General features: G+C 65.4%; 1 protein-coding gene across 3 annotated transcripts in view; it reads left to right on the forward strand.

Moving 5' to 3' along the window:
* LOC136175114 (uncharacterized) overlaps positions 1 to 9,037 on the forward strand; it is a 62,808-nt gene extending 53,771 nt beyond the window's left edge. For all 3 annotated transcript variants that reach the window (XM_065945420.1, XM_065945428.1, XM_065945436.1), the window contains one exon: positions 7,391 to 9,037. In XM_065945420.1, coding sequence (XP_065801492.1) covers positions 7,391 to 8,031 — 641 coding nt within the window. In that variant the 3' untranslated portion in view covers positions 8,032 to 9,037. The remainder of the gene's footprint in view (positions 1 to 7,390) is intronic.
* Positions 9,038 to 21,692: the final 12,655 nt, after the last annotated feature.

Here is a 21,692-nt window from a genome sequence, read left to right on the forward strand (position 1 = left end):
GCCCTCCCGCCAGCCTCTTTCTGCAGCCGAGGGTCCAGGGTGAGTACGGGGTGAGGGGCTTGCCGAGGTCTGCCCCAGGCTGCTCGACTCGTGTTTCCGGCTGGCCCCGGCACATACAGTGGATGAAGCCCCCTTTGCAAGGAGGCAGCCACTGCAGGAGGGCCTGGGTGGCGAGCTGGGGCCCGGTAACCACCGTGCAGAGATCAGGGGCTCGGCACGTGAGGACGTCCCGGCCTGCCCCTGGGCCCCATGCCCTGATGCCATCATGCTTCGAGTTTGCTGGGCCCCCCTGACCACACCCTGCCTCTCCCAGGAGCCAGCCTGCAGTGCAGACTGTCGGGCCCCCTCTGGCTGCTGCCAGCATCCTAGAGGGCCGCGGGGTCCGTGAGGGTCAGGGCCGGACCGTCACCCTCTCCCTTCTTCCTGCCTGATGCCATGGCTCGGGACCGGTCTACCTCCCAGGTCTGCCTAGACAGGGCCCGGGACCCTCTGCCATCTGGGCCTCGCGTGTTTACAGGTCCAGCCTGCCCGCCAGACTCCGCAGCCGCAGCCCCAGAGCTTTTGTGTCTGCACGCAGGGCCTGCGCCAGCCGCTGCCCGAGGGCGGGGAGGGGGGAGGCCCCCATGGGGACATCAGGGACGGGGAAGAGACCTGACGGGAGTGTAGCAGAGCAAAGGAGAGCGCAAACGGGTGGAGGCAGAGAGCAGGCCAGGCCCCGGGAAGGAGGACACGAGAGGAGGACCTGGGACCGCCAGGCGTCACCGGGGAGACGGGCCCCCCTGTGGAGACGCGGGCCCTGAGAACTGTGTCCAGCACCCGGGCTGGTGCACCCGTGTGCCCTGCGACCGACCCCCAGGGCCTGGCAGACACGCAGGAGGCCGTGAGGGCACGTCCCCGGGTGTGTGCGGGGCACACGCCCTGCCTCTGTACCCCGTTGGCTCTGGCCCACCCCACCCCAGGACTCCAAAAGGCCCAGCACAGGTCAGGGGCACCCAGATCCTCTCGGGGGACCACGGGCCAGGAGAACCTCGGGGGTCTGGGATACCCCCGGGGCAGGGGTCGCTGTGGGGACCCTGTCTCCAGGCCGTGACCCCAGACTCCCGGCAGTCTTGGGCCCAGCAGGGACAGCTTCTCAACTTGGCTCTGCTGTGGGGCTCTGGGCCCACCATGCGCACACCTGTGTGTCCTGTGGACCCACATCCATGCAAACCCCTAAAGAGCCAGCGGCGCGGCCTCTATCCACAGGTCCCCAGGGCGCCAGGGAGAACAGGGCCAATTCTCAGCAGAAAACCGGCCAGCAGGGGTACTGACTGGGCCCCACGCAGCTCCTGCCTGCTGCCCAGCGCGGGTGGGACACCAGGGTGGGCAGGGAAAGAGGTCAGGGCGCGGCCCGGGGCCCAGACCAGGACACAGGCCCTGCCCAGGCTCTGCCCCTGCCCGTCTCCCACCAGGGCACCAGGCCCGGCTGTACCCCAGATACATGAGTAGCCTCTCCCCTGAGTCGGCTGCTTTGCACTCCCCTGCTGGCTGCAGCCAGGTCCGTGCACCGGGACCCTCTGAACCTGTCTGCCATCTTTAGAGTGAGGCTGGTCTCCATCCTGAGTCTTCCCCCTTCCTGCAGGAGCAGGAAGGAGTGGCGATGGCCGGACTCAGGGCTCCCAGGGCAGTGTGCTGGCCTCTGCCTCACGGCTGGGGTTCTGAGCCAGGCACTGGCTGATGGGGTGAGGGGGCCGTGCCTCTTGTCCAGAGGGCGTGGGGGGGAGGGGGCTCCCCAGAAGGGACAGGAGTCTTGAGGCGCCAGAGGCCGTTGTGGGCGGCTCTGCCCGGCTCAGGCCGGGCCTCAGTGCTGCAGAGGTCCCGCGAGCTGCGGCCAGCCACCCCTGGGGCGTTTCTCGGCAGCCGCCCCTGTGGCGCCCTGCCCCTGCACTGGGCAGCCAGGAGGTGCCAGCCTGGATGACGGTGGGGTGGCTGTGCCGGGGTGTCCCGAGAAGGCAGGAGAGCCCCAGGCCACTTGGTCAGAGGCTGCCCCGACCTCAGGCCAATGAGGACCCAGACCCCGTGAGGCATCCATTCTGGAGGCCACCCAGAACCCCCCTGAAGGGGCAATAAATCCTCTGGCAGCCGGGTGACTGGGAGCTCGGGCAGGAGGAAGGTTCTGGAGAGGGCGCTGCCCGTCCCTCTCCCCGGCCCGGCCCACTGGGCCCGGGCCGCTTCCTGAGTGGACGTCCTCCTGCCGCGGGCGCCCTGCGCTCCGCGCCGCCCGCCTTTGTCTTCCCAGAGCCGCACAAAATGGCCGCCGCCCTCCGCCATTTTGTGAGCCGGAAGGCGGCCCGCGCCGGGGAGGGCCCCGCGCGGCCTGGCCCGAGCCCAGCCCGGCTTTGGCTGTGGCCGCCGCAGGCTTGGCACCGGCCGGCGTCTTGGCGAGGCGTCTGGGAGCCCCGACCCTGCCGGCCCCTTGCCGCCCCAGGCTAGCCCGCAGAGCGCGAGGAGACGCCGCACGCCAGCGTCCGGGAGAGGCTCAGTCGGGAAGGCCGTGCCCTGAGGGGAGACCTCGTAGCCGCGCGGCCGCCGCGGACAGTTCTAGAAATGACAGGGTTGGGGGGAGCGGCCGCCGGACACGCCGCACACAGAGGCAGGTCTGTGTGGGCCACGCGGAGGAGGCAGGCGGCGCCCTCGGGCCTCCGAGTCACCCGCGTTCCCGCCTGAGCAGCCTCAGGCGGCCTTCCGGTGGGACCCGGCACCGCCTGTCCCGAGGAAGCTGCCTGTCCCGAGGACACCGAGGCGCTGCTTCCTACAGGGGGGCGCTCCCTGCGGCCTGAGCCGCACAGCCGGCTGCGCCCTCCGCCTCAGCACCCCGGAGACCAGACCCTGAGACCCCAGCCCCCAGAGACCAAACCCTGAGACCCCGCGCCGCTCCTCAGAGACCAGACCCTGAGACCCCGGCCCCCCGCCCCCTGGAGACCAGACCTGAGACCCCAGCCCCCAGAGACCAAACCCTAAGACCCTCTCCCCCCAGACCCCCGGAGACCAGTCCTGAGACCCCGCGCCGCTCCTCAGAGACCAGACCCTGAGACCCCGCGCCACTCCTCGGAGACCAGACCCCCGGAGACCCCAGCCCCCAGAGACCAGACCCTGAGACCCCGGCCCCCCGCCCCCTGGAGACCAGACCTGAGACCCCAGCCCCCAGAGACCAAACCCTGAGACCCTCTCCCCCCAGACCCCCGGAGACCAGACCTGAGACCCCGCGCCGCTCCTCAGAGACCAGACCCTGAGACCCCGCACCACTCCTCGGAGACCAGACCCCCGGAGACCCCAGCCCCCAGAGACCAGACCCTGAGACCCCGGCCCCCCGCCCCCTGGAGACCAGACCTGAGACCCCGGCCAGAGCCCCAGAGCCGGGGCCTCTCCCTCCCAGAGACAGAGCTCCTGGGTCTCCTTCCGCACCCCGCTCTCGACTCTGTGAACCCGCGCCGCCCCCCCAGTCAGCGCCAGGCGATCGGGGCAGAGGCGGCGGCCGTGGCGGGGGTGGACGGGGAGCCGCCGGGCGGCCATGCTCGCCCGCAGGACCCAGCGACGAGGGCCTCTGATGGCAGTCCGCGTGCTTCCCGGAGGGGCGCAGAGCTGTGTCCGGGAAGAGGCCGGGCCGGTGTTGGAGGAGAGGGCGTGCGCGTTACAGGGGCTGCGCCCTTTTCCTGGCATACGGGGCGGCCCCGGGGCCACGCTCTGGCATGTGGTCCCCGGCTGGCCAAGGCTAGGCCCTCGCCGGGCAGCACGCGCATAGCAGAGCGCGCCGCAGGGCCTCGGGAGCGGTGGGGCGGCATCCCCGGACACCCGCGGCCCCGCCAGGCCCTCCAGGCTGGGTCGGCTGCTGGGCACACAGCCCCCGGGTTTTCCCCAGACCCCCGCTCCTCGCGGTTCCCGGAGACGACATTCCGTCACCATCGAGTAGGTTTGCGCACTGCGCCCTCCCACCGCCCAGTCGGGAAACCCAGCCAAGGACGGGGTGGTGCCACGCCCGGCCAGGTCCGGAGCTTCCCGGGATTGACGAGGGTGGTGCTCAGGGAGCCCGGCAAGCAGAAGGCACCTCTTGAGGGGCTGCGGCCAGGTGGGGCTGCCCCGGGGCGCGGTTTCACGCCGGGCGTTTTTAATGATGTGGTTGCATCTGGCCCCCCACCCACCCCCTTCTTTCCTCTCCTTGTCTTGTGACCCAGACTGCGGCTGCGACTGAGAATATTTCCAGATAAATACGCGCCTTTGAGGTTAAAAACGATTGCCTAACGGTTAAACGACAGACGAAGACACCCACCGGCCGGGAGAGGGCTCTGCCTCCTGGCTGCTGTTCCCTTTGGACTCTGAGCAGACCCTCCGCGGTGAGGAGCCGCTTCCCCGGTGATCACCCCGCCCCTGGGCACGGGCACCTGGGCCTTCCTCCCCACAGCCCTGGCTGGCATCCTTGCCCCACTTACCGAGCAACCAGCTGAGGCCAGAAGTGCTGACTGACTTGCCTGAGGCCTGTAGCTGGTTGAGGCCAGAGCAGGGGACAGAACTGTGGCCGGGCAGCTCCCAAAGCCATGTGTCCCCGGCCCGTGCCCATGGCCCTGGTGAATGCAGGGGTGTCTGCAGAGCAGGGCTGGATCTATTGTCTGGGCAGCTTTAGCCTCCCGGCCAGGAGGAAACCCCAGCCTCCTAGATGCTAGAACTTCCCGGGGGGGCTTTCGGACTCACACCTCTGTGGGCAGTGACCCTCGGGCCCTGGTGCACCTCTGGCCCCTTCCCTGGGGAGTGGACATTTACCTTGCGTGCCACCTCCCAGGTGCAAGCTTGGAGGAGGACAGGAGAGCAGGCAGCCAGGGCCTGGCACAGACTTCCGGTCATGGGAGACCTTGACCTAGGGCACAAGGGCGTCTGTCTCGGGGAGGCTGGGTGGGAAGGGCACCAACGAGAGAGCCTCTGGCTCCCTGAGGAGAAAGGCAGGCGTTCCAGCGTCTGTGGGCGCCCCTTCCCCACCTGCATGGCACCGCTAGGCTGTATACGGGGCCGTGGGAAGAGCCGGGGTCAGAAGGCCGACTTCCAGGTCTAGTTTTTGTTTCTCTGTCCTGCCCCCCCCCGCCCCCCCTGGGGTAATCTTGGGGTATTGAAGCAACCGCGCCCTGCGCGCAGCTGAGCTCAAACAGAAGTCAGTAAGTCTCCACTCTGCCATAAGTTTGTTCTTCTTATGCCAGGGGCCTTTTTTGCACTTAAAAAAATTTTACATGGCAACTTTTGATTCCTGAGTTTGGCTGCCCCTTTCAAGTGTGTGCCTAGCCTCTGCCCGGCCGCAGCCGGCCTCTGCTGGGCGCATGTCTCGTTAACTTTATGGGCCATGTTTGTAGGGAGACCCGGCCCCCAGATGCCACCCCCCATGCCTTTTTCCCCGACTCCATTGTTGGCACGGCTTGCCGAGCAGAAACACTGGCTGCTTTATGGGGAGAAACCTAATCGGGGTGGCGGTGGGGGGGGCCGCCATGGGGTGGTGTCCCGGCTCCCGGTGGCCCCAAGCCAAGCCCGAGGTGACTGCGGGGTGACACCGTCTGTCTGCCTCGCTCGCTCCAGACATCCGCCCGGCCATGAAAGGGCCACCTGCCCACCGAGGCCTCCCACACACCTGTCCCCGGTTGGCCTGTCTGCTCCCTGCCCGGCGCCCTGCCCACGGGCCGACGCTGGGGCCTGGGGCTGGGCTGGCGGTGGCAGATGGCAGGGCAACTGCTGACCACTCGCTCCCACAGCCCTGCCCAGGGAGCCCCTTTCGTGGCACAGTGCCTGCTCCTGCCGCCACCCCCACTCCAGGCTGACCAGGAAGGGTCCCTTAGGAGGTCTCAGACCCCTGCCACCCCGCTGGAAGAGGGGAGGTGTCTGCTGACCCTCCCTGGGCCGGATCCACGGTCACTTTTAGGGCTGTGGGGCAGTGGGCCGAGCAAAGCGTGCCTCCTGACACCCGGAATCGGTGCCTCCCCCCCAGCTCCGAAATGTCTCCACGATTGGGTCTCAGACCTGGGTCAGTTCTCCTCCTTCCCGCCAATCCTGGGTCGTTGGCTAAAGAAAGAGCCAGGTTGTGTGGCAGCGGTTCCCTGGTGGGCAGGCAGAGCCTGAGTTTGGGGAACCCTGCTGGGGGTACACCTGCCTCCTGCCCACCTGGAGAGGCCATTAGCTGGGCTGACCTGCGGGAACCCACCCGACCCTCGTGGAGAGAGGAAGTCCCCCTCGTCTGCGGGCATCTTCACGGGCACCGCTTGAGTCAGCTGCACGCCTGCCGCAGGTCTGGTTGTCCAGACGTGAGACCTGGGGCTCAGGAGGGCAAGGCCAGGTCCCAGAGCCAGGATAGAATGAAAATTCACTGGGGAGCGCCCCGCCCCCCGGCCTCCCGATGAGGGAGGGGAACGTGTGTGGGGAGCACAGAGTCTTCACGGGCAACGGGGCAATCACTCCTGGCTCAGGAGAGGCCCGGGCAAAGGCCAGGAGGCCCGTGGCAGGGTGGGGAGGGCTGCCCAGGGCACTCTGCTGCTCTGGAGGCTGGAGGGGGAAGTGACAGGAGCCGGGCCGGGTGGGGCACAGAGATGTGCGCCCAGGTGACTGATGGGCGTCGGGCCTCTGGGAGCACGGGGGGACGGGGGCAGGACAGCACCCCCGCAGCCCAGTGGGCCGCCCTCCGTCCCTGTTAGTGGCCGGGGACACCGAGGCTCCGTGGTTGGTACATGCCAGGGCTGGACACACCCCAGTGGGTCTGGCTCCAAGTCCAGTGACCTGGGCTGAGGTTCAGAGGCCCTCCAGCTGGCAGAGCAGGCTGGAGCCAGGTGGGCCCCGAGTCGCTGAGTGAGCCATGGGTGTGGCCTCAGACTGGGTCCCGGGTGCCCCCTCCCCGGCGTTTCCACTCTTGGGACGGTCTGAGGCTTCACTTTGCAACTTCGTTGTCGGGAGCCTCCTCTGTGAATTGGGGAGTTTGGCTCCTCCTCCTGACTCCCACAAATGGCCTGACACATGGGAGCAGCACCCATCCCTTCTCCCCTGGCTGGCCTCCCACAAATGTCCAGGCCCCAGAGTGGGCGTGGAAGGTCTGGCCACCCAGCATGGGGACACCAGCGGCCCTGGCCACTCACGGATGAAGCCTGGGTTTTGTTCATTCCCCACCCGGGGTCGTCGGGCAGCCAGAGCAGCCTCACTCTCCAGGCCTTCCCACGGGGCATGTCCCTAGGCGAGGGACTGTAGTGAGACAGGCTGGGCTGAGACGCAGGATCCGAAGGAGGTGGATGGGTGAGTCCAGGGAGGAGACGGGGAGCAGCGGCTGGAGCTCAGGCGTGGCTGCACCTCTTGCGCAAAGTCTGATGCTTGTGACTTTTTTTCTAAACCCCAACAGGCCAAGAAGTAGCGCTGAGATGGGAGTGTTTGCCTGAGGCCAGCGTTCCTCGTGGTGAGCCCAGCCGGGACCCCCAGGAGGCCCCTGTGCTGTGGGTCACCGGTCCACCCTGGCCTCGGTGCGGTGACAGCCCCCCGCAGCTGACTGTGCATGCCCCTCCGGCCATCCTGGTGCTGGGAAGTAAGGAGCCGCGGCGGGAGGATTGTAACGGGGAGGGATGTGGTCAGAGCTGTGTCTGTGATGCCCTGTGGCCTCAGCCGTCAGGGAGGACCCTTGGTCACCCTCTCCTCAACCCCCGTGCTCAGAGGCGGGCTGGCTCTGTCCTCGGGGAACCCCTGGTCCTGACTGCCGGCGGGGAGTTCAGGCAGAGACAGTGGGACGGGTCCCTGAGGCCCTCTCACGCAGAGTCCCTTCTGGGGCTTCGAGGAGAGACAGGACAGCCATGTGTTGGGGTATTCCCGGCTTCACGCCCCGGTGGCTGCACCTCAGTCTCGTCCTCTGGGTGGACAGCCCGGAGTGGGCGCTGGAGTCCTCATCCCTGGCTGAGGGCCCTGGCACTGACTTCATTCCCCTCGGGGTTGTTCGGGGAGCAGCCGCTGCGCTGTTTATTGGGCCTGGGCATGAGACCCCTGCTGCTGTAGTGAGCGAGGCCAAGCCAGGGTGAGCCAGGGGGCGGGCTATTCCCCTGCCCGGGGCCCACTGGGGTCAGTGATCCTGGCTTCACCGTGGCACAGAGCAGCCCGGTGCCTGCCTGGAGGAGGCAGCCTGCTCGGAAGGGGCGTGGGGGGGTGAGGGGCGTCTGACGGCTCGGCGCTTGGCGCTCTTGTACAGCAGTACCAGTTACGAGGCGGAGGTGTCACCAGGCAGGAAGCAGAATGGCTTGTTCTCTGCCCTGCCACCTTGGTGACCTGTGTGAGCCTCAGGCTCGGGCGCCGGGGCCTGTGTCTGCAGTTCCAGCCCAGACACCCTTCCCTGAGAGCCAGGTTCGCTTCTGGAAGGGGGGAACATTCTAGAGCCTTTCCCCAGGGGGAAAGCCCGGGTTACCCTGATGGCAGGACCAGGCTCCAGGGGAGGGAGTGCCCCCCACCCCGGTCCAGTGGGTGGAGGCGGGATCGGGGGCTGCGGTGCTGTGAGATGGGGGCGCGGTGGGCACTGTGGCCGCTTTGGGCACAGGTTGATCGCTAACAGACGCCAGCCTCCCAGCGTCTCCAGCGCAGGTCGCCTGGGGACACCGCGGCCTCTCCTGTCCAGATGGGAGCGGCCCTGCCGCCTGTGAGCCTCTCCTGAGAGCCCCGCGGCCCTCTTGGCTGCACCCGTGTCCCCGCTCCCTCTCCTCCCTCCTTCCCTCCCCGCCCTGGTCAGTGGTCTCGGGCAGGGCAGCTCCCTGGGCGCACGGGCCCCTGCTGACCCGCCTGCCAGGGCCCCGGACCCTCAGCCTCCGGCGCCACCCCGAGCTCCTGCCCCCACCGCCGCCTCCAGGAAGCACCTCTGGGAGCCACCGAGTCCGTCCAGCCCAGGCGCCAAGACTGACTGACGGCCCTTTGGGGTGAGGTAGTAGGTTGTATAGTTTGGGGCTCTGCCCTGCTATGGGATAACTATACAATCTACTGTCTTTCCTGAAGTGGCTGTAATACCGACAGCGGCCAGCACCCAGGACCCTGGCTTGGGGGGTGGGGGGCAGGGGGGCGGCCTCTGCAGGGTGGGGCGGTGCTGTGTGGCCTGGGGCAGGTCCCGGGGCCGGCTTTGATCCACTCGTTTCTCGTTTCTCGAGTTGCCAGCCCGTCCAGCTCAGGGCCAGGCCTCTGGTCGGCGGAGGGAGGGGGGCTGGGGCTCCGCTGTCGCGGGCAGGAAGCGAGAGGCGCTTTCTCCAGCCCGCGACGGCCCCGTGGGGCCCGTGCCCACTCCCCGTGCCCGCAGGCGGGCCGGCCGCCGCGGGGGAGCCGTGGTGCAGTTGGCGTGGCCCTTCATGGCTCCGGGGGCCGCGGGCTGGGCAGGCGGCGGACGGCGGACCCTCCCACAGCCGGGTGCCAGCGGGGTGAGGTAGTAGGTTGTGTGGTTTCAGGGTAGTGATGTTGCCCCCTCGGAAGATAACTATACAACCTACTGCCTTCCTTGAGGGGCCCAGTGACGTCCCACGGAGGGTCCGCCCCCGCGCGCAGCAGGAGACTGGGTGGCTGCAGCCCTGGGTGGGCGGGCGGGAGGCTGCGGCGTACACACCCGGAGCTCAATAAAGCTGTTCAACGTGGAGACGGAGTTGGCCCTGTTCCTTCTGGGAGCCTGGGGGCTGGGCGCTGGAGGGCATGCGTGTTGGGGTTGGGAGTGTGGGTCTGGCCCGACGGGGGGCCACCTCTGGGCTGCTAAGGGGTCAGCACACCCTCGTCTGCCATCCCGGCCACCTTCAGGCCCTCCTGGCCGCCTTAAGGCCCTCCTGGCGGGTGCAGTCCTGGACCCCAGCCCCTACCCCTCTCACACCCCGTTTGAGCACAAGCTGTGGGACCCAGGCTCCAGAGGCATCCCTGGGCATCCCTGGGCCCCCACCTCAGGCCCCCTTGCAGGTGGTATGTAACCCTGTCAGCTGCTCGGAGCACAGTCCAGGCCCGGCCCCCGACGCCCCTCAGACCTGGTGCCTGACCGGAGCCTGGAGGTTCCCAGCGCCCTCATGACGGTTTCCGGAGTAGCCCTTAACGTCAGGGGTCCATCTCCCGGCTGACTGCCTTCCCAGTGTTCACCCAGCTTCTGCTGGAGGTCTCAGGCTGTCTGCCAGTGGCTGCTGCAGGCTTGTCCCCAAGACCCCAGCCCAGGTGTTGAAGAGACCAATCGCCCTGACCCAGAGTACCCTTGGGGGGTGGGCTGCCATGCCTGGGTCCACTCCCCTCCCTGTGATCAGAGCTCATGACCTGATAGGGAGCAGGCCAGACACACAACAGCCACCTGTTGTGGTCAGCGCCAAGATGACGGCAGCCCAGGGGCTAGGAGAGCCCTGAAGAGCCCTGGGCCCAGCACTGCAATCGGAGGTGGCTTCCTGGAGGAGGTGACACCTGGCTCACCCTGCAACTTTCTCTACCTTCCAGTCAACCGACTTCCAGCCTCTCCTCTGACACCAACTGGCCGACCCCAGGGACCAACAGGGCCCCAGATGCGGGCCCGAGGGGCATGAGGGACAGGGGCACCTATCACCTGGTCAGCAGTAAGGTGTGGAAGCAGCTGAATCTCAAAACAAACTGAAGTCAGGGTGGGCAAAGCAGCTACTTTGCCTGTGAGGTCCTGGGAGGTGGCAGAAAGGGCCCAGCTTCAGGAGCAGAGGCCTGGACAGCTGCTCTGCTCACCACGCCTGTTTCCTCATCCCATTTCACAGGGGCTGTTGGATGGATGGAAGGAGCTAGCAGTCGAAACTGCTCAGCTGGGGTAGTGGAGGGAGGTGCGGGAGGGAGGGAGCTGGGGGCCAGCCCTGAGCGCTGGTCCGAAGCTGGGCGCCTGCTGCCACCTACTGCCTAACCAGGGAGTGGCTCCTGGCCCATCTGGGCCCTGGGTCTGGCCAGCAGGTGAGCAGGGTGGAGAGCAGGCTGGGGGCCCCCAGACTGTCAGCACCCCCTGGGTAGGCCAGGGCCAGGCTCAGAGGTGTGGGTGAGTGCTGGGGGAGAGTGAGGGACCATGACCCTGGAGGTGATCCCCCGTCCCCAAGCGTGCAGAAGCCAGGCCTCCCTCGGACCTCTGCCGACTGAGACAGGCCACGGAGTGCAACTGTGTCCGCCGGGGCGAGGTCTGCGCATTCCTGCCCTTCCGGGGAGGCGCCTCATCAGAGGGATTCGAGGGATTTCTGGGTTGTCCAAGGTGAGGGACCTTTGAGAGACCAGGGGCCTTAAGGTTTACAGGGACCACCGCTGACCTTGAACCCCCTGGGAGGGATGATGGCAGAGCCAGTCCAGCATTTAGACCCTACAGACCACGACTGAGCCAGGGCCTGCCTGGCCAAGTGGGCACGGAGTGACCAGGCCGCCCCCAGGTATGAGGTGACTCGGGCGAGACAAGGGTCCAGCGTCTCGGGACACTCAGGGTCACGGGCACAGCTGGCCTGTCCATCGGCAGGGCGGGCACAGCGCCGAGGCCCTCATACTGTCCGTGACAACGGAAAGTCTCACTTCAATTCTGCTTAAAACCCGAAAGAAAAATTAATACAATGATACTGACTATATATTACATGTAATATACAATATATGTAGTGACTGTGTATAATGATATGTACTATTTAACACATGGCATCCATAGCAATGAAACCAGCTTGGAGTTCGCTGGTCTTTACGCCACGGGTCCTAAGACATGTTCTGTAATCATGTTTAGGGAGGAAGCACCCCTCCCCTGACCCCCACCCCCCCAGCCAATCTGGGCCCTGCCTGCGAGCACGGCCTCCTTCAGCTCCGTGGCCCGGCCGCCTCCCTGGCCCTGGGCCCAGCCCTGCTCTCATCCCCCTTGGTCCCCCCTTACCCGGCCCGCTGGAGGGCGGGCTGGGCTGGGCCCCGGGCAGCCCCTGCCATGGCACTGGACGTCCCCGACAGCGACACCGTGTGGCGGGAGAAGGCCATGGCGGCCGGCCGTGGGCCCTCCACCGCCCTGGCCCAAGGCTGTGGAAGGGGCTGATCCCACCAGGGGCCAGAAGCCTGGAGTTCAAGGTCAGCCCGGCGGGGAGGGCCCCAGATCTTCCTGCAGACGAATGACTGGGCAGCATTCACTGCCCCCTCCCCCATGCCCTGGGCAGGGTGCACCCCTGCATGGCCCCAGGTGACCCAGCTGGCAGCATCCTGCCCCCCCATCAGCGCCCCGCCTCATGGCCACACCCGCAGCACCCCTGTGAGGGGCAGGGCTCCCTGCCACATCTGTCACCCTGCCTCCAGGCACCGCCTGCAGTCCTGAGGCCACGCTTTCTGCAGGAAGGGAGACAGTCCCCGTGCCTGGGAGGACGGAGACCCCATGATGGGGGCAGCCCCGGCTGAGGGGCCTGACGTGGAAGCCTCAGATGCCAGACTGAGACGGGAGGGCAGGGTCTGGCTCTTGCCGCAGGACCAGGGCCGCCTGGAGAAACTTCATGCTCATTGGTGTCATGTAGCAGAGATGGGTTTCTGCCGTGTTGTCCCTTCTGGATCAGGCAGGGTCTGAGGGTCCAGGGTGGGCTGGGGGGTGGGGCTGGGGTCCTAGGGGCGTCCCTGGGTCAGTTGGGTGAAGGGGCTGAGCTCAGCTAGTCTCTCTAGAAGAGGAGGGGGTGGCACCAGCTACAGTTACGTATGGCAGAGCCTGGATATCTGGAGGTCTGAGATGGGCCAGGAGGAGAGGGCTTTCAGGCCTGGTCTGCTCAAGGGCTCCAATCCCATGGCCTCAGCTGTTCTTGAACCCAAGGCTGCCTTCTTCCCGGCTTCCTGCTTGGTGAGCCAAGTTCATCATCCGCCCTCAGAGCAGCAAGTGCCTCTGGCCCCAAGGCTCCCATGACCTCTTAGATCGCCTGCTGCAAAAACGGCCCCAGCTCCTGCGCATCCCCATGGTGACCAGGTCTCCGTGGCAGGGGTGACTCTCCCAGGGATGGGAGCGGAAGGCTCCAGCCACTGGCATAAATACTCCCGAGTCAGTCCCCGCTGGGGATGCCACGTGCTGGGGCCATGTCTCTGGCCCTTAGGCAGGGGGCTGCAGTCCTGAGCCCGTTTCATGGGTGTGGACACTGATGCTCAGAGAAGCTCAGTGACCCCGTCCCCAGGCCACACAGGGCGCCAGGGCAGAGCTGGAACCGCAACCAGGCCTGTGTACCCCAGGCGGTCCTGCAGCTGTCGCCACCCTGGGGTGTCGGCCTGCCCATGATGAGGGGATGGGGGTGCAGAGAAGGGGCGGGTGGAGTTCTGGACTCCCTTCCCTGTGGCCAGGGAAGCAGACCCAGCCCAGGGCCTGCCCAAGGTCCTCTGCCATCTGCCTCGCACACGAGGGTCCACTTTAACAAGAACAAAGTGGCTGCCGACACCCCAGACACCTGGCCCCTCAGAAGGAAGTGACTCCCTCTCCTTGCGGGCTTGACCAGGGCTTAAAGGCGATGGGGCCTGGACCCCAGCACTCCGCCTTGTTCCCAAATCCTGGGTGTCAATCCCACAGCCAAGCCGCAGGTGGGCAGGGCAGCACAGCGTGGTGACTGCTGAGGTCTCCAGGGAGCCAACAAGAAAGGGCAGCCCATCCTGGAGAGGACCTCGCCCCCTCCTTGACCCCCCTCCTTCCCCTCCTCCCCTCCCTGCCCCCCACATCATGGAGTCTCCCCCAGCACCCCCTCTCCCACACTTCTCCTGGGGCAGCGGAGAAGTCCATGGCCCCTGGCTCATGGGGATGTTCCATCCCCCACGCACTGCAGGGAGGCCCGAGCAGCTGGCCTGTGGCCTGAAGGCATCGGGGCCCAGGCAGCAGCTGGTGGAGAGAGGTGAAGGCCTAGGGGCTCGGAGAGGCAGGATGAGAGGACAGAGGACATGGAGGAAGGGGGTGTGTGAAGGCACCTCTATGGGGGGGTTTGGGGTGGGGGGCTGGGAGGGGGGTTTCAGGGTGTGGGGCTGAGAGAGGGGTTTTGGGGTGTGGGGCTGGGAGGGAGGAGGACAGGCGCCCCCCGAAGGGCAGGCATGGAAGAGGAAGGGCGGTGAAACCAGTCCAGGGGGTGGGGGTCCTTTCGGGAGAAGGTGGCACCTACAGGAGGCTGCCATGCAGGTCAGAGTGGGCACAGCCCCCCAGAGCATGGGGGCAGGTGGGGGCAGGACCGTTCCAGGAGTGAGAAAGTCCTCTGGGGGTCGCCAGTGGCCCAGGAACCCAGCACCCGAGGGCCCAGCCACATGTCCCACCACCCAGTGTTTGGAGCTGAGGCTGGGGCAGAGCCCAGCAGGACCCCTGGTGGGGCTGGGGGTGGGGGAGGCACCCTCCAGGTTGTCTGTGGTCACCCCCAGATGGAGGCACCCCAGGTGCAGGCAGAGCATGGCACCAGGGAGTCAGCCAGCCACCTGCCAGCCCTCTGACCCACAGGCGTTCAGCCCAGCAGCCCCTGCTGCCAGGGAGGGGGCCCAGGGTGTGGCAGAAGGGACACAGGCCCAGGAGACCACCCCGCAGAGGCGCCTCGCCCTCCCCCTCTCAGCCACACCCCAGCGGTGTGACCCAGGCCCTCTCTGAACCCATCTCCTCACCCAGACTGAGGACAAGCAGAGCGGCACTTGCAGGTACTGCGGGGTCCCTGGACCACGAACCCCGGCCAGGTGGGCGGAGCAGGCGGACCCCGCGGGAGGAGGCGGTGAGGGTCCAGCGCTGCTCGGGGCACGGGGCACTGCCTCCCTCCCCCAGACATCCCAGGCCTTCCCCGACACCCCCCCCGGGCCAACAGCGCCCACACGCGCTCCCCGTGGCCCCGTTTTCTCTCCCCACTACCCACTCTTCTTGTCTCCACTGAGCTGTCAGAGCAAATCGGGGCTCCCCCGTGGTGGGCCAAGATGTTCACTGGTCTCGGCTACAAGGCGAAGTCACCCGGCTTCTCAGCACCAGGTGCCTGGGTTGCTGGGCGGGGCCTGAGGAGGCCAGCTCGCTTCCAATTGGCTGCTGTCAGGAAGGGGCGTGACCATGACAGGAGGGGGCGGGACTGTGATTCACCCCCGGAAGCAGCGGTCACTCCCGCAGCTGGGAAGGGGGGAGGTCCGAACATTTCTGTGGCCTGGATGAGGTCCATGCTGCTGTCTGTGTGCCGTGATCACCCTGGGGGTGTCGGTGTTCCGTGAAACTATTCATGTCCATGGGAGGACTGCCAGACCCAGCTGACGTCCGGGGCTGCTCCCTGCAGCTCCAAGCCCCACCTGCCCCCTACCCCGTGTTCCTTATTGACCTGCGTGTGGCCGCCCCCCGACCCCCGAGGCTGAGCTCCAGGGACCTGTGTCATCTTGTCGCTGCCTTATCCCCAGCACCTGGTCTAGTGCGGGGTGCACACGTGTGCTTAAGTCTCTGGGTCACGTCCAACTCCTTGCAACCCCTTGGACTGTAGCCCGCCAGGCTCTTCTATCCGTGGGATTCTCCAGGCAAGAGTACTGGAGTGGGTTGCCGTTTCCTTCTCCAGGGGATCTTCCCGACCCAGGGATCGAACCTGTGTGTCTCCTGTATTGCAGGCGGATTCTTTACCGCTGAGCCGCCAGGGAAGCCTGCCTGGTGGTGCACCGTGGGTGTGTAATAAATGCCCACTGAAAGGACAGACAGACTGGAGTGAGCACAGAGTCTGGTGGGGTGGAGCCCAGCCATGAGGGAAACTGGCAGCAGAGGCGGTGGGGCAGATGGGCAGGCCCTGGGGGTCCTGAGGACCTAGGCTGAGAAAGGCGGGCTGGCTGTCCCTTGTAAAGAGCTTGAGATGCTCTTGGACTCAGAGCTGCGGCTCTCGTGGAGTCACACTGAGGTGATCCCATTAAAGGCTCTGACAAGGCCTGCAGAGAGGAGACAGACCTCTTGGACTTGGTTTACCTCACCATTTCCCGGACAGGCCTGACCTCAGCAGCCTCGCTGGTCAAGTCATACCAGTGGCTGTTCCACAGGCAGGAGCGTGGCCAGGCAGCTCTGCATTTGCCAGAGGTCCCTCGCCGAGGGGAGAGGACCCCTTGGAGGCAGAACTCTGAGTGGTGGTGGCCCATGGGCTCAGGCTGAAGCATCTGTGCCCGGCCCGTGGTGGTGACCAGGAGAGCCCTGAAGTGGCAGGTTTGACTGGGGTAGAGACGGGGCGGGGTGGGGTGGGGGGTGGCAGGCTGGAGGGGAGGACCAGGCCTCTCCTGCCTGATGGGTGCACACCTACTGAAACAGAAAAGCCAGGCCCAACCCGAACCTGAACCGTTAGGACCTGGAGCGGGTGAGGTTTTGGATATGCTCCAGGGACTGACCTTGGGGACCCCACGTGGCTGGAGGTCTGCCCTGCAGGAAGACAGGCCTGTGCTGCCAGCCCAGCCCCTGTGCCCCATCTGCCCTACACACCCTGCCCAGGGGCACCTGAGAGAGACTCCTGGGCTTCCTGGGCCCTCGGGGTCAAGGAGCGCGCCTCATGCTCAGCTCCTGCGGGCACAGTGCCGGGCGGGATGGGGGGCAGAGGAGAGTCCCAGAGCAGGATTGAGCTGGGCAGTGAGCCCTGAGAAGGCCCCCAAGGCAGGACAGGAACTGATGATCCTGGTGCTCTGTTCTCAGGGAGGCACCGGTCCTGGTGGAGTCCAGGCAGCCACTCAGGTGCCAGGCCGGCAGGCAACCAGGCCAGGTGGGCCTCAGGACCAGGCCGAGCCAGTCCCATCCACAGGCAACCATGAGCTAGGGGGTGTAGCCACGAGCTAGGGGGTGTGGTCACGAGCTGGGGGTGTGACCACGAGTTGGGGGTGTGGCCACGAGCTGGGGGTGTGGCCACGAGCTAGGGGTGTGGTCACGAGCTGGGGGTGTGGCCATGAGCTAGGGGATGTGGCCACGAGCTAGGGGTGTGGCCACGAGCTAGGGGATGTTCCCCAAGATCTCAGCCAGCAATGGGATCTGAGAAGGGTGAGGAGCACAGCAGGACAGGTCCTTGCTTGGCCAGGGCAGACAGACTTGACCCCCTGGCAGGGGTTGTACAAACCCAACTGTGACTTGAGTCTCTGCCGCCCTGGGCCTGGGTCCCCATGTGGTCTAAAGCCACTTTAGCCCTGAGCACAACGGGGGCCTTCCTGGTGGCTCAGCTGTAAAGAATCTGCCTGCAATGTGGGAGACCTGGGTTCGATCCCTAGGTTGGGAAGATCCCCTGGAGAAGGGAATGGCTACCCATTCCAGTATTCTGGCCTGGAGAATCCCATGGACAGAGCCTGGTGGGCTACAGTCCATGGGGTCACAAAGAGTCAGACACGACTGAGTGATTTTTGTACACACATAGCCCTGAGCACAACAGAGAGAAATGACCTCTGGACCTGTGTCCGGAGCTCTGCCTCCCTGAGGGACCCACAGGGCTCCTGGCCCCCTGTGAGCGCCTGTCCCCCATGTGCATGATATTGTTGATGTTCAGTCAGTCGTGTCCGACTCTTTGCGACCCCATGGACAGCAGCACACCAGGCTTCCCTGTCCATCACCATCCCCTGGAGTTCACTCAAACCCATGTCCACTGAGTCGGAGATGCCATCCAACCATCTCAGCCTCTGTCACCCCCTTCTCCTCCTGCCCTCAGTCTTTCCCAGCATCAGGGTCTTTTCCAGCGAGTAGGTTCTTGCATGAGGAGGCATGAACTTGAAGGTCCCGCCTGTTTTTTCAGCTGCGTGGGATGGGCTTCCCTCATAGCTCAGTTGGTCAAGAATCCGCCTGCAGTGCAGGAGCCTTGGGTTCGATCCCTGGGTCAGGAAGATCCCCTGGAGGAGGCCATGGCAGCCTACTCCAGTATTCTTGCCTGGAGAATCCCATGGACAGAGGAGCTTGGGGACTTCCTGGGTGGCCCAGCTGGTAAAGAGTCTGCCTACAATGCAGGAGACCTGGGTTCGATCCCTGGGTTGGGAAGATCTCCTGGAGAAGGGAATGGCTACCCACTCCAGTATTCTGGCCTGGAGAAGCCCATGGACAGAGGAGCCTGGTGGGCCAAAGTCCAGTTCAGTTCAGTTCAGTCGCTCAGTCATGTCTGACTCTTTGCGACCCCATGAATCATACCACACCAGGCCTCCCTGTCCATCACCGACTCCCGGAGTTTACTCAAACTCATGCCCATCGAGTTGGTGATGCCATCCAGCCATCTTATCCTCTGTCGTCCCCTTCTCCTCCTGCCCCCAATCCCTCCCAGCATCAGGGTCTTTTCCAATGAGTCAACTCTTCGCATCAGGTGGCCAAAGTACTGGAGTTTCAGCTTCAGCATCAGTCCTTCCAGGGTCACAAACAGTCGACACGACTTAGTAACTAGACGTCGACGTGGCGATGCCTGAGGTGACCACCAGGTGGCGCCCTGCATCTGGCAAATAGCGCAGTTCTGGCTTGGGAAGCGGGTGGTCCTGCAGACGCTCTCCACCCAACCCCCAACACCCGCTTCCTGTTCCCGGCAACCAGCGGGGTCAAGAGCAAGGGGGAGAAGGGCAGGTGGGTTCCTCGAGCTGGCCGCCCCCACAGGAGGCCAGGCCTCTTCTCCCCTCACGCCCCCGGGGTGAGTGTCTTGCTCCAGAGGCAGAGGGGAGATGGGAGACAGTCCCCCTTCCTGCCACCGGGAGGACAGCTGCCTTTGCTGTGTCCAAGCCCTGGGCTGGGGTCCGACCTGGCGTCTGTCCGCGCTCGCCCCTAGCCCTGTCACGGGAGCCCACGCCTCTGCCTCTCTGAGCCTCAGTCTCCCCATCTGCAAAACAGAAAAGAACCACGGCACCCCTTCCCCTTTGCCCCTGGCCAGCGTCTGCAAGTGGGGGGTCCCCAGCAGGGTCACCCTACAAAGTGGAGGGTGCCGCCTGTGCCAGGCTGCAGAAGGCTGCAGGGGTGAGGTCACGAGGTCACACGCAGCAGGGGCCTAGGCTACAGAAGACCCAGGATGAAAGCCCTGCTCTCCTCCACTCGCCCGGTGGTGGGGGGGGCGGTGGTCTCGTCTGATCCCACCACAGGAGCGGAGTCAGGTGTCCCATCCCTGTGCCCTGGGCCCAGAGAGGTCAGCACCATGTCCGGGGTCACGCAGCGTGTCCCCCGAGGACGGGGGCCTTCCTCAATCCCCTCTGCACCCTGTGAGCCCAGTCAGGGATGGCGGACCGTCAGCGCTGTTTTATCAGCGTGGTCCCTGCTCGTGGCCCTGGGCAGTCACCACCCTCCTAGACCCTCAGGGAGTCCCACCCCCAAGACAGACCTGGGGGTATCACTCAGCCACAGGGACTTTCCCCGCCTGAAGCTCAGGGCTCACAGGACAGACTCCTGGCCAGGTGGGGCAGGGAGCATGGGAACAGCGCTGACAAGTAGGCAGGTACCACCCCTGGACTGTAGGCAGGCGCCACCCCTGGCAGCTGATAGGAGCCAGGTACACGTGGGCTTGGGAGCCACGGGCTCTTTAGTCTGGCTGACCCACAACCCAGTGAGAGGCAGGCGGCCCAGCGGGTGAGATTGCCCCACTGGCAGTGGACGTGGGCAACTGCTGGCCTGGCCCCAAGGGAGCAGGCTGGGAGTTGGGCCAGTCCCAGTGGGCTCGGCCGTTCCAGTTGAGACTGGTGCTTAATGGGCAGCCTTGTCTGGGAGGCTATAGGCTGTGCAGTCTCATTGGATCTGAACAAGCTGGTCTTGAACAGGCGAAGGTCAGGCCACTGTCACACCCAGCACAGGAGCAGCCACCCAGAGACAGCAAACTGCTGGGGCCAGACATTCCCAGTCCTCCCGGGCCTGGTTCACAGCCTTGACTGATCTCCCCCTGCGGTGGAAGGCTCACTCCCCGCGGGAGCAACCCTCCCCCACCAGCCTCCCTCCAGCCACAGAAGGCCATCGCCCCCCAGGGCGCATGGCACAGCCCTTCTCACGGCGGGCCTCGGCCTGTGACGCCCCTGCTGCTGCCGCTTGTCCCCAATACCTTCCCTGGGCCTCCATCGTGGCCGCCACCCCGGCTTCTGTTAATCACCAACCATGTATACCTGGCACCGTCTTGCCATCTGACCCTCCTGTAGGCGTTATTTTTTTCCATCCATCTCAGTGAGAAGCCTGCCCGAGACCCCCAGGGTCTGGAAGACACCCATTCAGGAGCACCCCGGGCCCAGGCAGACTTGCACAAACCCCGGCATGCCCAGCCTTGCCTCCACCAGCCAGTCCAGGAGGCAGGAGTCCAGCCTCTTTCCCCTCCAGGGAACCTTCCTGGCAGCTGTCTTTCCCCTGTGCTTGAACCAGACATCCCCGAGCAGCTGTGGATGGCTGACGGTGGAGGGGGAGAGGTTCAGGGGCCAGGGCAGCTTCAGTTGCAGACCAGCCAGGACGGAATGTTCATCACCTTGAGGGACCCACCTAGCGGTGCAGCCCTCCAAACTGCCCTTCATTCAGTCCTTTCCGGCTGGGAGACAGACTCGGAACAGGCACTCACTGCGCCCAAGGATTAGGGGAACGATGCCGAGGGCCTTGGGGGCCCGGGGAGGAGGGAGGGCCACAGAGCAGACGTGCGGGGGGAGTTCTCGGGGAGCTTCCTGGTTCAGAGAAGTCCTGAGTGGGGTTCTGTGGGGTGAGTAGGAGTTTGCCAGCCACGAAGTAGGGGAAGAAATGAGAAGCCCCCACGTCCGCAGCCTGACTGCGGTCATCCCCGTTCTGAGTCCAGCTGGCTGAAAGTCCGGCACAGTCAGCTTAGGCACCCGACTAACACAATAGGGTACACGGGACGGTCTCTGAGATCCCGTGACCTGTAGCCCACCAGGCCCCTCTGCCCGTGGGATCATCCCAGCAAGAACGCTGGGGCGAGCTGCCCCTTCCTGCTCCCGAGTACTATACTGCAGCAGGTTTATAATGCTTTTCACACAAATGAGACATAAAAACAAAACAAACAAAAAAACGCCTTTAATCTCCTAGGACAGCACCCTGAAAATACAGTAGTCCAGTGCAAGGCACACAGGGCCTGGCCTCGAGTGAACAGGCAGAAGGCATTATTGGCCAGAGCCGCGCGAGGAGGCGGGAGATGGGGGAGCTGAAGGGCCGTCAGCAGCAGGAGCCGGAGGGCGAGCTGGTGTTTCCCTCACGCCGGCCGGGACTGGGCACGCAGGCACGTGCACACTTGGAAGGCCCGTAGTCGGGGACTCACTGCGTGTGTGTTGTGGGGGGGCTGTGGGAGTTGCCCTGGGATATGCTGCTGGGGTGGAAGGGCCGGGGACTCCCCGTGGGAGCCGGGGCCCCTCATGTCCTAAAGGACAGGTCCTTCCTAGAGTTGATCTCAGAATTAATCCGGAAGATTTAGTTGCAGGTGACAGAAACCCAGGCCAAACCAGCTTAAGCCCAGAGAGGGACTTACCACCTTATGTAAAAAAAAATCTGAGAATTGGACCCGCGTCAGGCGGGGCTGGTTCAAAGGGCACCCCCAGGGCTCGGCCCCCGTTTCTGCAGACTGCTTTCCTCCGTGTACCCTGCTTCTCCAGCCGGCTCCGCCGCAAAGGCGGAGAAGGCCAGGCCTTGCCCGCCCCGTCCCCGCGCCATGGGAAGCTGTCTCCCTTCCGCAGCAGTGAGTCACAAAGGCTCAGCGAGCAACGGGCTGTGTGTGCTCCCTGGCCCAGGTGGAGTGGGGGGCCCCGGGGTAGGGGGGCAGCAGTGGCCGGGTGGGCAGAGCCGAGTTGCTGCTCCTGGAGCCCACGCTGAGATCAGTGCC

Source organism: Muntiacus reevesi, chromosome 1 (genome assembly GCF_963930625.1).
Source record: "Muntiacus reevesi chromosome 1, mMunRee1.1, whole genome shotgun sequence".
In the NCBI taxonomy this organism is placed as follows: domain Eukaryota; kingdom Metazoa; phylum Chordata; class Mammalia; order Artiodactyla; family Cervidae; genus Muntiacus; species Muntiacus reevesi.